The following is a 17,380-nucleotide window of genomic DNA, read 5'->3' as shown; positions in this document are numbered from 1 at the left end:
CAGGGAGGCCTGGCGTGCTGCAGTCCATGGGGTTGCAAAGAGTCACACATGACTGAGTGACTGAACTGAACTGAATACTCACCATCTATTCTAAGTTTCTATCAAATTAAAACCTTTAAAAATTAGGTACTCTAATAAAGAAATGAGAAGAGGGAAGGAGAGGAGAGTGAGTAGGAGGGGAAGTTGGGAGGGAGGGTCCTCACTAAACTATTTCAGGTGGTTGCATTTCAGTTCAGTATGCTAGGTACCCTGGAGGAGAATTTCATAACACCCAGGAGTCACAGCAGCTTCTTCATTCCTTCATGTGGGTGCAACTTATACCAGTTTATATGCACCCAAATAAGTGTCTGAATTCCTGGATTATATTAAACTACTCTCACGATTAAGTTGCATAGAAAGAAACGGTAGATTTTGTATGACAATAACAATGCAAGCACAATAAAGAAACAAGAAGATGAGCTGAAACTTCCCACTTCTAGCATGAGTTATGCTGTCATCAGTAACATTTGATGTTAAAAAAAAAAGGAAATAAACACAATTTAATCACATCTGATAAGAAGTATGCCAGTATCAAAAACTGTAAAAAAAAAAAAATTACTGCTTAGAATATAAATATATGTCCACTATACTTGAACATGAACATGAATCTAAGAACATGCCATAGTTTGGGACATTAAACAATAATTGGCATATTTCTACTATATATAATTTTGGTAAGTGCATATATTGAGGCTATAAAATTAAATTTTGAATGAAGGAGTAAGACATCAAAATAATATGGCAATTACTGCGTTGGGCAAAAGGGCTGATAAATAATAGATCATATTCAGGAGGGAGGGGGGTTCAGGATGGGGAAAACGTGTATACCTGTGGCAGATTCATGTTGATGTATGGCAAAACCAATACAATATTGTAAAGTAATTAACCTCCAATTAAAATAAATAAATTTATATTTAAAAAAAGAAATCTTAGTTAATATCCATTCTAATAAATCTAGTAAATCTAGATTTCTGTACCATTTAATAATTAAGTAGTATGCAACTTATATATTAAATAAAAGCCTAATCAACTATAATCATTAGTTTTTTAATTGGTCCATTGCCCTTGTTTATAAACTCTGAAATACTCTTATTAAAATTAGAAACTTCTGTTTCTATTATAAAGTTAGATAAATTAGTCATGGAAATGTTAGAATAATATTGATTGATATGAGAGTATAAATGTAAGTCATATAATCAATTTCTTAAATTTAATTACTGTTTTTGGTAAAAGTGAATTTAAATATATAATACATCTATGCATTACTGGAACCTAAATATCAATATCCATACTTCATGGTAGAAAAATTACTTACATAGTTTAAGAAAAAAAATTATACTTAGAGCCATTTGAGTTAATTTATATGATTTTTTGGCTTGGAAAGATACTCATACAGACTTAAATTTTTGAAATATATTCTGGGTTTAATATCAAGAAGCTTTAATCTTTTGTTAACACAAAATATTTGACAGATCTGTGAAAACTGTTGTGATAAAGAGAAATTTTACTAGTCTTAGAGTGAGAAAATTTGAGTAGATAAATTTATACACTATAATCAAGTAGATACATTTATTACTATAATCAGTCACTATAGAATCATTGTTATTTTATTTGCAGAGGAAATAAAATGTAAAGTATTCTTCCTCTGAGGGCAAAAATATGCAATCATATTTTCACAGGAATGAGGAAAATAAAGCAAACATCTACCTCTAAATATTCTATATCTGTCCAAAGAATTCACAAACTTTTTGTGAATAAATCTAAAATGCTATACTTATCAAAATGAATTAATCTCAGTATCAAATGTACTCCCCAAAATATAACTCTTTCTTTCATAGTCTAAAACTCTGAAGGCATTAAGTAAAAGTATTTCTGGAGTTATTCAAAAAGATGATAGACTACTAAAAGAAGTGATATTGAGTACTCTAGCTCTGAATAAATGTGTTAACAATCCTTTTTCCCTTAAAAAAAATGGAATTCTTTAAAAGTGCAGTGTATCATTGAAATTCATATGTACTATGAATTTTTTACAAGGAAACTTGCCTTGTTCACAAAATGATTTTAAACAAATGGCTCTAACTTGTTTTAGAATAAATGCTTTTAAAGATCATTTTTGTTAAATTTTTAATGTACTAGTTAAGGAAACACTAGAAACTGTAATAATAACTAAACCCAAAAGAACCTAATGGCTCAAATCTTAGTTTGTTTCTTACTGGAACAGTCTACTTCTAATCAAGAGAGAAAAAACACACAGCGATGTGAAGGTGGAAAGCTTAACATAAAGAATTATTAACTGTGACAGAGAATTTGAGTAACAAGTGATTGTCTAGTAAGAAGTAAAAAGAACACTAAAGAATATAGAAGTAGAATATAGGAGGAGCAGCCAGTGATTTTAGCACTGAGATATAGCACCCAAAGAAGAGGCTCTTTCTCCTAGGACTGAGATCTGGACCTCACTGGAGATGGCATGGTCACACCTCACTGAATGGCAGAGAAGTCACTATGGTACAGTGTTATCAAAACTGTGCAGAAATCTGCTCTTGAGGGTGCCAGAAAAAGCTGTTTTCAAGATGTCTCCCCAGAGGCAATCTACTGTAAAACCACAGGGGGACGCCGCTGGTGGTTACTGGTGCTGCCGACCATTGTGCATCAGTAGGAAGCTGCAAATGCACAGAAGCCTGCTGAGTGAGCACACACCGGAACCGGAAAACACTGCCCTTTCCTCATTCAGTGTCTCTCCATCATCTGCTTGCAGAGCCTGAATGGTAGGCAACAGTGGAAAAAGAGATAAGGCGTGCAAATCCATTTTCACAGAGTAATACAGTATGTGAATTTAGAGGTGAGAGGTACTCAACCAATAACCAGTACACTTGCTCAGGTCAAGTTCACACGGCTGTCATGGTGTGTGTGCAGTGTTCCTCTAATGGGTGATTGGAAGGTCCTGGCTTTTTCTTCTTTGTGATTTTTCCATCTTTCACATTCAGTTTTCGGTGTTGCAGTACTTGGTTATATCCAATTAGTCAAAGAGGAAAGAGCATGTAGAATTTCATAATAAAGTTTTCTAAGGGCACAGTCTAGACGTGGCACATACCTTTCAGCTTATATATCATTGATGAGAACTCAGTCATAGTCTGAGGTCACACCCAACTCCAAAACAAGCTAGAATATGTAGTTGAGATGGTGTGCAGGACAAACGAGAGATGGTTTTGGTGACCAGCTAGTCAGTCACTATTACAGATTATTTCTCTTATTGTTTTATTATTCTTGGCAGCAATGCATCTTATCCATGGTCACCATTACCCCTAGCCTGGGTGATGGTAACGTGTGTGTATATATGTTTAGATGCCAACTAAGATCCTTCTTCCCACTGAGTTCCAGATAACATTTACCCAAACCTCCAATTTTTTGCTCCAGAGAGACCAGCAAATTCCCAGAGTTATTGTATTCTCATAGTCTTCTCCATACTTAATTTCTGCCTTCACACATACTATTGCCATTCCTCACTGCTTTGATTCAGACATGAAATCTAGACCTTTCACTGATTTCCACCAAAAATTCCTTAGCACCACTTGTGGATATTGAAAAATTGCCTAAAGATTTGAGAATGACAGAGGAGGTATAAATTATAGCAGCAGGAATAATTTCAAAGTACATACTAGGCAGCCTACCACCCTTTACTAGCCACTTCTGTGAAATTTTGGTGGCTCTTTACCTCATCTGGTTTCTTTCCTCATATGTTTCACTGCTCCCTTTCTCACCAGAGTCTCTATACGTCTCAAGAGAAAAACAGATCCCCCTTGCTTTGTCATGCCTAACATATTAACCATTTTTATTTAGTTGTTTAAGATCCTGCTAAAACACCAGGATTCATGAGGGTCTTTCTTTCTATGCCCCCAAAATCTGTATGCACTCTAAGAGAAATCCAAGTTCTGGTGGTTAAACCTAGTTTTCACATTATTTCATACATACAAAGTCAAAATGATTTGACACAGACCACAGAGTATACTAAATGAATTCTACCAGATCAGCATTTCCAAAGTGTGTACTACGATATACCAGTCTTATGAAATAATTTGTTGATGATAATAATAAATAAGAGCTATGATCAAGCAATTCTGAGAATTCCTGTATGCTATATCCCCCTTCTTGGAAATTCATAATGCATATAAACATATTGAAAGCCACAAAAAGTCCTATGCTAAGAAGTTTACTTGGCTATGATAGTTCAGTTCAGCCGCGCAGTCGAGTCTGACTCTTTGTGACCCCATGAATCGCAGCACACCAGGCCTCCCTGTCCATCACCAACTCCAAGAGTTCACACAGACTCACGTCCATCGAATTGGTGATGCCGTCCAGCCATCTCATCCTTTGTCGTTCCTTTCTCCTCCTGCCCACAATCCCTCCCAGCATCAGAGTCTTTTCCAATGAGTCAACTCTTCGCATGAGGTAGCCAAAGTATTGGAGTTTCAGCTTTAGCATCATTCCTTCCAACGAACACCCAGGGCTGATCACCTTTAGAATGGACTGGTTGGATTTCCTTGCAGTCCAAGGGACCCTCAGGAGTCTTCTCCAGCACCAGAGTTCAAAAGCATAAATTCTTCGGTGCTCAGCTTTCTTCCAGTCCAACTCTCACATCCATACATGACCACTGGAAAAACCATAGCCTTGACTAGATGGACCTTTGTTGGCAAAGTAATGTCTCTGCTTTTGAATATGCTATCTAGGTTGTGTTGGGACCTAACAAACACCATGATAGGCTTCAGGGACTAAGGTAGGACTCACGGGAAAAGCTGAGTCATTGCCCAGTGAGGTCAACCCCAAGGATGCCAGGACTTGTCTAATCAGCATACTCCCCGTAACCTGGTTTGAGTTTATCAAGACGTAAAAGACATCCCCCTGCAGCCAATAGCCAATTAGTAAATACCAGGAAACCCCTGCAGCCAATAAAGATTAGCCAATTAGTAAATACTAGGAAACTCCTGCAGCCAATCAGCCCTTGCCAACTCTCTGTTCTAAAACCTATAAATACTGCTGTAAATCTGGGCTCAGGGCTCTTGCTCCACTCCACTGCGTTGGATGTGGCGGGAGCCCTAGCTTGAGCTAGAAATAAAACCCCTTCATGCTTTTGCATTTCTGTGGATGTCTTATTCTCTCAGTTTTGGGGACTCGGACTCTGGGCATAACAGGTTGGTCATAAATTTCCTTCCAAGGAGTAAGTGTCTCTTAATTTCATGGGTGCAGTCACCATCTGCAGTGATTTTGGAGCCCCCCCAAAATAAAGTCTGACACTGCCTCCACTGTTTCCCCATCTATTTCCCATGAAGTGATGGGACCAGATGCCATGATCTTCGTTTTCTGAATGTTGAGCTTTAAGCCAACGTTTTCACTCTCCTCTTTCACTTTCATCAAGAGGCTTTTTAGCTCCTCTTCACTTTCTGCCATAAGAGTGGTGTCCTCTGCATATCTGAAGTTATTGATATTTCTCCCAGCAATCTTGATTCCAGCATGTGCTTCTTCCAGCTCAGTGTTTCTCATGATATACTGTGCATATAAGTTAAATAAGCAGGGTGACAGTATACAGCCTTGAAATACTCCTTTTCCTATTTGGAACCAGTCTGTTGTTGTTCCATGTCCAGTTCTAACTGTTGCTTCCTGACCTGCATATAGGTTTCTCAAGAGGCAGGTCAGGTGGTCTGGTATTCCCATCTCTTGAAGAATTTTCCACAGTTTATTGTGATCCACACAGTCAAAGGCTTTGGCATAATCAATAAAGCAGAAATACATGTTTTTTTGAAACTCTCTTGCTTTTTCAATGATCCAGTGGATGTTGGCAATTTGATCTCTGGTTCCTCTGCCTTTTCTAAAACCAGCTTGAACATCTGGAAGTTCACGGTTCATGTATTGCTGAAGCCTGGCTTGGAGAATTTTGAGCATTACTTTACTAGCATGTGAGATGAGTGCAATTGTGTGGTAGTTTGAGCATTCTTTGGCATTGCCTTTCTTTGGGATTGGAATGAAAACTGACCTTTTCCAGTGCTGTGGCCACTGCTGAGTTTTGCAAATTTGCTGGCATATTGAGTGGAGCACTTTCACAGCATCATCTTTCAGGATTTGAAATAGCTCAACTGGAATTCCATCACCTCCACTAGCTTTATTCATAGTGGTGCTTTCTAAGGCCCACTTGACTTCACATTCCAAGATGTCTGGCTCTAGATGAGTGATCACACCATCGTGATTATCTGGGTCGTGAAGATCTCTTTTGTACAGTTCTTCCGTGGATTCTTACCTCTTCTTAATATCTTCTGCTTCTGTTAGGTCCATACCATTTCTGTCCTTTATCGAGCCCATCTTTGCATGAAATGTTCCCTTGGTATCTCTAATTTTCTTGAAGAGATCTCTAGTCTTCCCCATTCTGTTGTTTTCCTCTACTTCTTTGCATTGATCATTGAGGAAGATTTTATCTCTTCTTGCTATTCTTTGGAACTCTGCATTCAGATGCTTATATCTTTCCTTTTCTCCTTTGCTTTTCACTTCTTTTCTTTTCACAGCTATTTGTAAGGCCTCCCCAGACAGCCATTTTGCCTTTTTGCATTTCTTTTCCATGGGGATGGTCTTGATCCCTGTCTCCTGTACAATGTCACAAACCTCATTCCATAGTTCATCAGGTACTCTATCTATCAGATCTAGTCCCTTAAATCTATTTCTCACTTCCACTGTATAATCATAAGGGATTTGATTTAGGTCATACCTGAATGGTCTAGTGGTTTTCCCTGCTTTCTTCAATTTAAGTCTGAATTTGGTGATAAGGAGTTCATGATCTGAGCCACAGTCAGCTCCTGGTCTTGTTTTTGCTGACTGTATAGAGCTTCTCCATCTTTGGCTGCAAAGAATAGAATCAATCTGATTTTGGTGTTGACCACCTGGTGATTTCCATGGGTAGAGTCTTCTCTTGTGTTGTTGGAAGAGGGTGTTTGCTATGACCAGTGCGTTCTCTTGGCAAAACTCTGTTAGCCTTTGCCCTGCTTCATTCTGTATTCCAAGGCCAAATTTGCCTGTTACTCCAGGTGTTTCTTGACTTCCTACTTTTGCATTCCAGTCTCCTCCAATGAAAAGGACATCTTTTTGGGGTGTTAGTTCTAAAAGGTCTTGTAGGTCTTCATAGAACCATCCAACTTCAGCTTCTTCAGCGTTACTTGTTGGGGCATAGACTTGGATTACTGTGATATTGAATGGTTTGCCTTGGAAATAAACAGAGATCATTCTGTCGCTTTTGAGATTGCATCTAAGTACTGCATTTCAGACTCTTTTGTTGACCATGATGGCTATTCCATTTCTTCTGAGGGATACCTGCCCGCAGTAGTAGATATAATGGTCATGTGAGTTAAATTCACCCATTCCAGTCCATTTTAGTTCGCTGATTCCTAGAATGTCGACGTTCACTCTTGCCATCTCTTCCAATTTGCCTTGATTCATGGACCTGACATTCCAGGTTCGTATGCAATATTGCTCTTTACAGCATCGAACCTTGCTTTTATCACTAGTCACATCCACAACTGGGTATTGTTTCTGCTTTGGCTCCATCCCTTCACTCTTTCTGGAGTTATTTCTCCACTGATATCCAGTAGCATATTGGGCCCCTACTGACCTTGAAAGTTCCTCTTTCAGTATCCTATAATTGAACAGTATGAACAGTATGATAGTTAAGTTACTTGATGACATAACTTTTGTTTTTTTTCCACATAATGCCTTCTAATGTACAGAATGCAGAAAGTCCCTTCTAGCTGCAATGTTCTGAAACACTGAGATCCTTAGGCACTTATGTAACTAACAAGGAAATAATCATAAGAAAGTCAGTCCACAGCATGGGCAGAATGGGAGCTGTCGTGCATTCTTTGTTAAGAGTCTTCTCAGGTGACTACTAACCCCAGCCAGAGCTTTGAGCCATCTGTTATTCTAAGGTGAGGCAAAGCCCCTCAAAGACTAAGTAGAAATGAACAGGGAAGAGAGAAGTCAAACTTCCCAGCTGATGCTGAAATCTCCCTTTCTATTTTCATTATCAAGGCTCTTCAGGCAGGATTTCATTATGGGCTTGACATATGTCCTCTCCTTTCTTCTCTGGATTCATCCACTCTGAAATTCCTGTGTTCTCTTGAAAGGAATTGATTCTGCTCCCTGCACCCCTCTCCAAGCCCCATGACCTTTTACTAATGTTCATCTTGACTCTTGATCCTTTTGGTCAAAAGTACACTTGGTTGTAACCAAATTTTATAGCAAGTCAGCAGTCTAGACAGTGGAGGACCTTTACTGCCCCTTCTATCCTTGACACTATGAAATATTTTGACTTTTTTTCTAGCAGAACATATTGACTAGTGACATTTTTTTAAAAATAAGAAATACTGCTGGGCAGCACAATTCACTTGAATATTGTCACCAAAGCATGGACTCATGTTTTTATCAGTCTGAAAGTATCTTGAAAAACACAAAGTATGATATAAATATGAGTAAATCATTATTATTTTCTGTAACTTACTGTGAGGAAGTCTCTGCTGTTTTGGTACTTCAGACACTAGAAGTCAAATGAGTCTAAGTCTCATTCCTCCTCAAATAAATTAACTGTTAAAAAAAAAAAGTAAAATGATTAACCTGTTTGGTGAATTTCAATTTGATATCCTAATGAATACAGGGTAGAAAATGAGTTCCTCTTTATTGTGAGGATTGTGAACCACTTTGAAAATAGGATAAAAGAGGACAGAGGGAAAATGGTTTTACATTGTATCAGTTAAGGTAGAATTGGGCTATTAAAAATACAAGAAAGCCAGACCCATATGGAGCCAAGCAGGGGATGATTTTTTCCCAGAGGAAAGCAATCCGGAATAACAATTCAACAACACAAGCAGACCTGAGGTCCTTCTCCGTTTCTGTGCAGCCACCTTTAGGAAGGTGGCTGCTCCATCTCCAAAACTGAATCTGTACTTCAGGCAAGGAAAGGAGGAAAGAAAAAAGGGCAAAAACTTTTGCCAGCCCAGTCACTCTGAGTCTAGTTGAGTCTTACAGGATAGTCCCAGCTGCTTCAATCCAGTAACTTCCGCTTACAGCCCACTGGTCAGAATTTGGGTCACATGTGCGCTTCTGGCCGTAGGAGATGCTGAGAAATGTAGAATTTTAGCTGGGTACATTGCTGCCCTCAAACAAAATTCAGTGATGTCTGCCAAATTCCCACATACACAACGTGGAAAGATCCTCTTACCGGCAAAGCCCAGCGGGCTCTCAGGGGGCAAAATGAGGGAATCTAGTAATCATGTCTAACTTTCTCTTTCATGCTCCCTCTAGTTTCACTGCTTTCAGAAGCCTGGCACCTAACATGTCAGATTAGAGTTTCCAGGACAGAATCTATTCCCAGGACAGAGTCGGACACCACTGAGCAACTGAACAACAAGAGCGGAATCGCTGAGTCCGACACCTCAGCTTGGCAGTCCGAGTGCAGAAGCGCTGTGTACGACACGCAGTTCAAAATGGCTGCTGCAGCAGGTCGTGTGCAGCGTGCCGCACCTGTTCTGCCATGGGGAGCGGGAGCAGTACAGCCACGCCCTGTGCAGGAGAACCCTGCCTCTCCGGCCTCTCGCGAAGCCCAGGGCGTCCTAGGAGAGCCTGTGCTCCAGAGCCCCAGCTCACACTTGTTTATCTTTGCCCAGAGGGAAGCTTTCCTCTGCTTCTGAACTGAACTGGGTCTCCATCTCTAGGCTCCAGCGACACTGAGGAGAGGGCCTTTGTTGGCGCCGGATTTGAAAGGCTCCGTAACAATTCCAGGTTAACCATCGTTGACTGAAAGACAACCCACAGGTAAGGCAGCAAGTGACTTCCTGTTTATTAAAATAGTGGTGCTCTGAAGATTGGAAATGAACGTTTTAACGTGAAGGTGGTACGATGATAATTGCATTGCTGGAGAGGGAGATGTCACATCCTGGAACTCACAAGAGGCTTGGTTTAGCACACAAAAGAATTCCAGATGAGCCAGAGTAAAGGAAAGTGAGTTTAATTAGACACCTTCCACAGGCAGAACGTGGATGGTCTCAGAAAATGACAGCAACCCCAAAGCATGGAGTTGTAGGTCCTTAAGGGTTAAGAAATTTCATAGGCTAAGGAGTGGGGGAATATTCTTGCTATTTCGGGGTAGGGTGAGGAATTTCCCAGAATTGAGCCACTGCCCACTTTTTTACTTTTTTACTTTTTTTTTGTTGTTGTTGTCACACCATGCTACTTATGAGATCTTAGTTCTCAACCAAGGGTTGAATCTGAGCCCATGACAGTGAAAGCGCCAAATTCTAACTACTGGATTGCCAGGGAAGTCCCTTTTTGGCCTTATGCCCCCTCAGAACTGTCATGGTGTAGGGGGAGTGATTTTTACTGTTACCATGCAGGTGCCTGCATGAATGCTAAATTGATCCAGTCATGTCTGATTCTGCAACCACATGGACTGTAGCCCACTAGGCTCCTCTGTCCATGGGATTCTTCAGGCAGGAATACTGAAGTGGGTTGTCATTTCCTCCTCCAGGGAATCTTCCTGAGTCAGGGATCAAACCTGCATCTCCTGAATTGGCAGGCAGGTTCTTTACCACTAGTACCACCTGGGAAGCCCTACAGTGATAGTATAATGAGCCAAAGGTCGAAGACTGGAATGTTTTCAAATCTACCTTGGTTTCACCTAATTCTAGCCAACCTTTATTGCATCCCAAGAGCTAAGCCCCCTCTTCATTATCAAGCGTTTCTGTCCTGCTCCTTCTCCTTCTGTCTCAATTAAGTGCATGCAAGTATGCTAAGTCACTTCAGTCATGTCCAGCTCTTTTCAACCTTATGGACTGCAGCCTGCCAGCTCCTCTGCCCAAAGGATTCTCCATGCAAGAATATTGCAGTGGGTTGCTGTGTCTTTCTCCAGGAGGTCTTCCAAACTCAGAGATCAAACGTGCATCTCCTGCATAGGCAGGCAGGTTCTTTACCACTAGCACCACCTGGGAAGCCCTTCACTTATGTATAATAGCCTAAAGCAATGCCTGTTGAAGTCTAGCCCATATTATCTGTTGTATACATCATCTGTGATGCTGCTTCTGGAATGCACAGATTATTTGGCTCAACCAGATGCCTGAATCAGAATCTCTAGGGAAAGTGCTCAAGAGTTTTCATCTCCGTTAGTGGTTCTTAAACATACTAAAGTTAGAGAACTCATAGCCCAAACTCAAATGCTTATAGAAATCAGAAAGTAACACAAACAAGTTAATACACTGAAATACATATAATGCAATAGGAAATGGGAGACAGTGGAACATATGACCTAGCCATAGGAGGTAGAAACCACTCAGTGCCTGCCTATAACTGTCACGTAGCCATGTTGACCCTGCATTCCCAGTTCTTTTCACTTTTTTAAGGAAGGATAAACATCAGATTTTTACATAAAATCTCCTGATTTTTTAATGTCCAGGAACTAGTTTTATTTTTTTATTACTTTTTTCAATTAAGAGGGACCTCTTTATTGCATATTTATAAAATAATAGTATAATACTTATTAAAATGGAGATGAAATATTTTATTTTTGGTATCTTGTGTTTTGCATCAATTTTTCAATCATCTTCACAATTTTTCAAAACTTGAACCTCTGCCCCACCCACCATTTGAAGAACAAATGATGAAAAACTATCCAATGGGTTCTTGTGAGAGACTTATTATCAAAGAAATTAATTAATAACTCATAAATAAACAACAAAGTTTTCAAAGAAATACAATAAAAACAAAAAGTCAGAAGGCACCTCAAGATCATATCGTGCCATTTTCCTCATGCTTCTGTTTTAAGTGCCTATGATAGAATTCTGGTTAGTGACATTTTGGACAAAACCTGTCATCTTTTGTGCACGTAGCATCAAATGACTACAGATACAATAGGGGGATTTTGATGTGTGTATCCGTACTAAGCAGGGCATAATTTATAATATGCTAAGAAAGCAAAAAGTTAGGATTACAAAATGGGTATTTTTAGCACATTTAGTAACAGCTAGTTTTAAACTATCATTTCATTTTTGATGACCAAATTATATTTGACATAATTTAGGAAGATATTTTTAAAAATACTGAAAACCCAAGGTTACAACAGAACTATTACATTAAACGAAGAAAGGAAAAGTCACATACATGGGCTGAATGGCACTGAGGTTTTTCAAAGTTTTTCTTTTGCGAGGCTTTCAGCCCACCTTTACATATATCAGTAAAAAAATGTCTCTACTCAGCATGCTTGCAGCAAGAGGTGAAACAGGTGTTGATCACACAACTGCCTGACAACCATCCAGTGCTGATCACCGAACAAGCATTCTTATTTAATTATCCCTACAACCATAATTGAGCCACATCTAAGTTTCTGATGTCACTGACTTCAACTATTCAACTCCAGAGAAACACTCAACTTAAAAAAAAAAAAAAAAAACCTGAAATAACTGACAACTAGAAATGGCTGAATCATTGTATGTTTTAGACACAACCATTAATCTTAGTTTTGCTATATGCTATTTGGTACTTTTTGATTCAGTAGTTGGAATTAAAAAAATAGTTTCTGTATTCAAACCTATCTACAGAATGTCAATATAAAATGTGTGAATATATACATTTAATACATACACACACACACACACACACACACACACACATACTCTCACATATCTAGAAACCAGCACTTAACCACATCTCCAATTCTCACTAATGACTCAATAAATCATTTGTTACCTTAAGACCAGCTTAGATGCTATAAAGCTGCAACATATGGCTAAAGAGGTCAAACACAAGCACCCACAGTCAGGCTGATTAAACTGTTCCTCCTCATGATTTTTCACAAGTAGTAATACCTTGGAAGGAATGATGCTATAGCTGAAACTCCAGTACTTTGGCCACCTCATGTGAAGAGTTGACTCATTGGAAAAGACTCTGATGCTGGGAGAGATTGGGGGCAGGAGGAGAAGGGAACGACAGAGGATGAGATGGCTGGATGGCATCACCAACTCAATGGACATGAGTTTGGGTGAACTCCAGGAGTTGGTGATGGACAGGGAGGCCTGGTGTGCTGTGGTTCATGGGGTCGCAAAGAGTTGGATGTGACTGAGCGACTGAACTGAACTGAACTGAATACCATTTATATAACAACTATGTCTCAGTAACTTAGAATTCAGAGTATAAAACCAGTGTCATGAACATAAAACTCTCTCACTGTTGAAAGACCCAGAGAGATGATATGGGGAGGGTGGTGGGAGGGGGGTTCAGGGTTGGGAACTCATGTATACCTGTGGCGGATTCATGTCAATGTATGGCAAAACCAATACAGTATTGTAAAGTAAAAAAAAAAAAAAAAAACAACACTGCTCCTTCAGTTATTTCCACTAATGATAAGAGGGCATGCCAAACTAGATCATGTTGAACTGTACAAATGATCTTTACTCTTAATCTAAACAAACGTGTGTTAAAACATTCTGAAATGCTGCAACCTTTGACTTCTTCATCTTTTCAATTGCCCGATGCAGGTCCTGTTGTTGCCCAGATCAAACTTCATCTTCATCATGGCTTTCTTCCGATGTAGAATTAACATATTCTCTGACACAGAGGAGGGCAGTATCTCGACACATTTCTTTTAGGTCACTGCCTGAAAACCCATCAGTTTCCTGGGCAACTTCTAGCAGGTCCACATGCCTATCCACATTTTCATTTTTCAAGATGAGTTTCGGGATTGCTTCTCTTTGTTTCAGAGCAGGCTGGTTGATATGGAATCTTGTGGGCATTCTCCTCATTATAGCTGAATCCAGATCCTGAGGACGATTAGTAGCTCCCATCACTATGACCTGGCAGCTATGATCAGTATCCAGTCCATCCCAGAGACTCATAAACTGAGCTTTCATCATGGCTGTAGCTTCATGGTCAGAACTGGAATGGTTTTGTAGAAAGGAGTCTATTTCGTCTATAAAGATGATGGAAAGCTGTAGCTTTATGGCAAGGGAGAAAACAGCAGCAGCCAGTTTCTGAGATTCTCCATACCACTTATCCATCAGTGTTGAAGGCTGAAGGTTAATAAATCGACAGCCTGCTTCTTTGGCTGGGGCCTTGGCAATCAACGTTTTACCACAGCCTGGAGGCCCATAGAGAAGCCCACCTTTTTGAGGCTGTAGAAGCCTGAAATTTTCAAACAAATGCTTCTTTTTGATAGGTAAGATGACTGTATCTTTCAGATCTGTAATGACATCATCCAAACCTGCGATATCACTCCAAGTAACATGCATGTTAAGAAGGTCTACTAGATGAGCAGCAATACTCACTTCATATTCTGAAAGCTTCACATTTTTCACACCAATTTGTTTCATTAATTTTTCTGCCTGTTTCTGGGCTTCTACTTTTTGCTTTCTGGTTGGATCCATTGCATCTACCATCCATTCAATTGTAGAGTATGTTACTGCACCAAATATTGTCAAACGGAAAATTAAACCAACAACTTCATTCCGACTCGAGAGACGAGAAAAGGTTTCAGCATGTACCATGTTGATTGTTAACCAGCCTTACACAGGAAGGAAACACCCAGGAACTAGTTTTAAAACATTTAAAGGACTCACCATACAATCCAGCAATTCCACCTCTGGAAATATATTTGAAGGAAATGAAATCATTATTTGAAGAGATATTGGCACCTCCAGGTTCATTGAAGCATGATTCACAATAGTTGAGACATGGAAACAACTTATATCCTATAGTGTATGAGCGGATAAAGAAAATGTGTGAGTGTGTGTGTGTGTGTGTGTGTGTGTGTAATAGTCCGCCCTTATCTCCAGGGGTGATGTTTCAAGATCCTCAGTGGATGTCTAGAACTGCCCATAACACTGAACCCTATGTATATTATGTTTTTTTTCTATATATACATACATGTGATAATGTTTAAGTTAAAAATTAGGTAGCACACAAGATTAACAATAATAAAAAATAGAACAATATACTATAATAAAAGTTATGTAAATGTGATCTTTCTTTCCCTCTCAAATATCATTTAATTTCTTATATATCGTAACTAAACAGTTATCACTCACTGTGGCTGTAACTTCTTCAGTTTGAGATATCACAGCAAAACTAGCATAAATTTCTTTTTCACAGTTTCACAATTTTTTTTCTTTCCCTATTAAATTGAGAACTTTCAGCTTTTCACTCAAAGGAAGCACTTTATGGCTTCTCTGGCCTATCTGAGTTGCCAGCATCACTACTCTTGCATGGTGGGGCTATTATTAAGTAAAATAAGAGCTACTTGAACACAGTTACTCTGATACCAAGACAGTGGATCTGGTAATTGAGATAACTAGGAAATCCTGCAATTTGCAACAACATGGATGAAACTTGAGAGCATTAGGCTAACTGAATTAAGTCTTGCAGAGAAAGACAAATGCTGTATGATCTCAACTGTATATGGAATTTATACAAAATTAATTCTTGGAAACAGTGAGTAGATTCAGGGTTGCCACATGCTGAGGTTGGGGAAAATGGGAAGATGCTGTTCAAAGGGTACAAATTTCCAGTTATAAGATAAATAAGTTATGGGGATCAAATATAAAGTAGGTGACTATGGTTAACAATATTATATAGTACACTTCAAAGTTGCTAAGAGTAAATCTTAAAGGTTCTCACCACAAAAAAATATGTGAGGTGATGAATGTGTTAATAACCTTTTTGTGGTTATTTCACAATATATACAAATCTCAAATCATTAGATTTTATACCTTTTTAATACTCATTAGTTGTCAATTATATCTCAACAAAGCTGAAAAAAAATATTTAAAGGAAAGCCTTTTAACAAACAGTTCAGAAACAACTAGAATTTTCCATTTGTATCCAAAAATATGAATCTAGATACAGACTTTATGCCTTCACAAAAACTGATTGTTCAAAATGAAGTAATTAAAAATGGATCATGAAACATATAACTATAAAGTCCCTAGAAGATAACATGGGCTTCCCTGGTGGCTCAGATGGTAAAGAATCTGCCTGCAATGCAGGAGACTGGGTTCAATCCCTGGGTCAGGAAGATCCTCTGGAGAAGAAAATGGCAACCAACTCCAGTATTCTTGCCTGGAGAATGCCATGGACAGAGGAGCCCGGTGGGCTACAATCAATGGAGTTGCAAAGAGTTGGACATGACTGAGTGACTAATACTTTCACTTTCAAGATAACAAAGGAGAAAACCCACTGACCTTGGGTATGGCTTTTTAGATGCAACAGAAAGGTACTACACAAAAAAGAAATAATTGAGGGCTTCTTTGTTGGCTCAGTGGTAAAGAATCCACCTGCCCGTGCAGGAGACATGGGTTCAGTCCCTGATCCAGGAAGGTCCTACATGCTGCAGAGCAACTTAACCCCATGCATCACAACTGTTGAGCCTGTGCTCTAGAGCCTGGGGGCCGCAACTACTGAGCTCACATGCTGCAGCTATTGAAGCCATGCACCCTAGAGCCCATTCTCCACAACAGGGGAGGTTTCTACACTGAGAAGCTCACTCACCAGAACTAAAGAGTAGCCCCAGCTTGCCACAATTAGACAGTGCAGCAGTGAAGACCCAGCACAGCCAAAAACAGTTTTTAAAAAGAATAATTGGTAAGTTTGGCTTCATTAAAATTAAAAACTTGTTTTATGAAAGAAAATACCAAGAGAATCAGTCACTAAGCCACAAATTGAAAGTATTTTCAAAAGACATATCTGATAAGAGTATTTTCCAAAATGAAAATTAACAACCCTATTAAAAAATGAGCAAAAGACCTGAACAGATACTTCACTGAAGAACATATAGATCCAAAATAAGCATAGAAGATGTTCAACGTTCAGTTCAGTTCAGTTCAGTCTCTCAGTCGTGTCTGACTCTTTGCAACTCCATGAATCGCAGCACGCCAGGCCTCCCTGTCCTCACTATCTCCTGGAGATATTATTAGAATGGCCAAAATGCAAAAAACTGTCAATACCAAATGCTGATGAGGATGTAGAGCAACAAAATTGTCATTCATTGCTGGTGCAAATACAAAATGGTACAGCCATTTTGAAAGACAGCTTGTGGTGTCTTATGACACAGTCCAATAGTTGTGCCCTTGATATTTATCCAAATGATTTGAAAATATATATCCACCCAAAAACCTACACAAAATGTTTATGGAAATTTATAGAAGCTTTCTTAATAATTGCCAAAACTTGGAAGCAACCAAGATGTTGTTCAGTAGGTAAACAGATAGTGTGGTACATCCAGGCAATGAATATTATTCAATACAAAAAAAGAAATGAGCTCTCAAGTCATGAAAAG

The 17,380-nt window shown here is 39.1% G+C and overlaps 1 protein-coding gene and 1 long non-coding RNA gene across 2 annotated transcripts; both read right to left on the bottom strand.

The window, feature by feature from the left end:
* Positions 1-11,598: 11,598 nt before the first annotated feature.
* Positions 11,599-13,290, bottom strand: LOC120868507. Its single transcript, XR_005722252.1, has 2 exons — positions 13,202-13,290; positions 11,599-12,920 (listed from the first exon to the last, which is right to left on the bottom strand). It is a non-coding gene; the product is annotated as an uncharacterized LOC120868507 (long non-coding RNA).
* Positions 13,291-13,482: 192 nt separating this feature from the next.
* On the bottom strand, positions 13,483-14,607 carry LOC120868491 (outer mitochondrial transmembrane helix translocase-like). The gene has a single exon (XM_040247296.1). It carries the CDS (start codon positions 14,592-14,594, stop codon positions 13,608-13,610), a length of 987 nt encoding a protein of 328 aa, XP_040103230.1. The 5' UTR covers positions 14,595-14,607; the 3' UTR covers positions 13,483-13,607.
* Positions 14,608-17,380: the final 2,773 nt, after the last annotated feature.

Source organism: Oryx dammah, unplaced genomic scaffold (assembly GCF_014754425.2).
Source record: "Oryx dammah isolate SB20612 unplaced genomic scaffold, SCBI_Odam_1.1 HiC_scaffold_2, whole genome shotgun sequence".
NCBI lineage: Eukaryota > Metazoa > Chordata > Mammalia > Artiodactyla > Bovidae > Oryx > Oryx dammah.
The sequence above is the reverse complement of the archived record's forward strand: the minus strand, read 5'-3'. Positions and strand labels throughout refer to the sequence as shown.

Bases quoted from the DNA above. Each gene is read 5' to 3' on its own strand.
- LOC120868491 (XM_040247296.1), bottom strand. From the start codon at position 14,594: ATGGTACATGCTGAAACCTTTTCTCGTCTCTCGAGTCGGAATGAAGTT.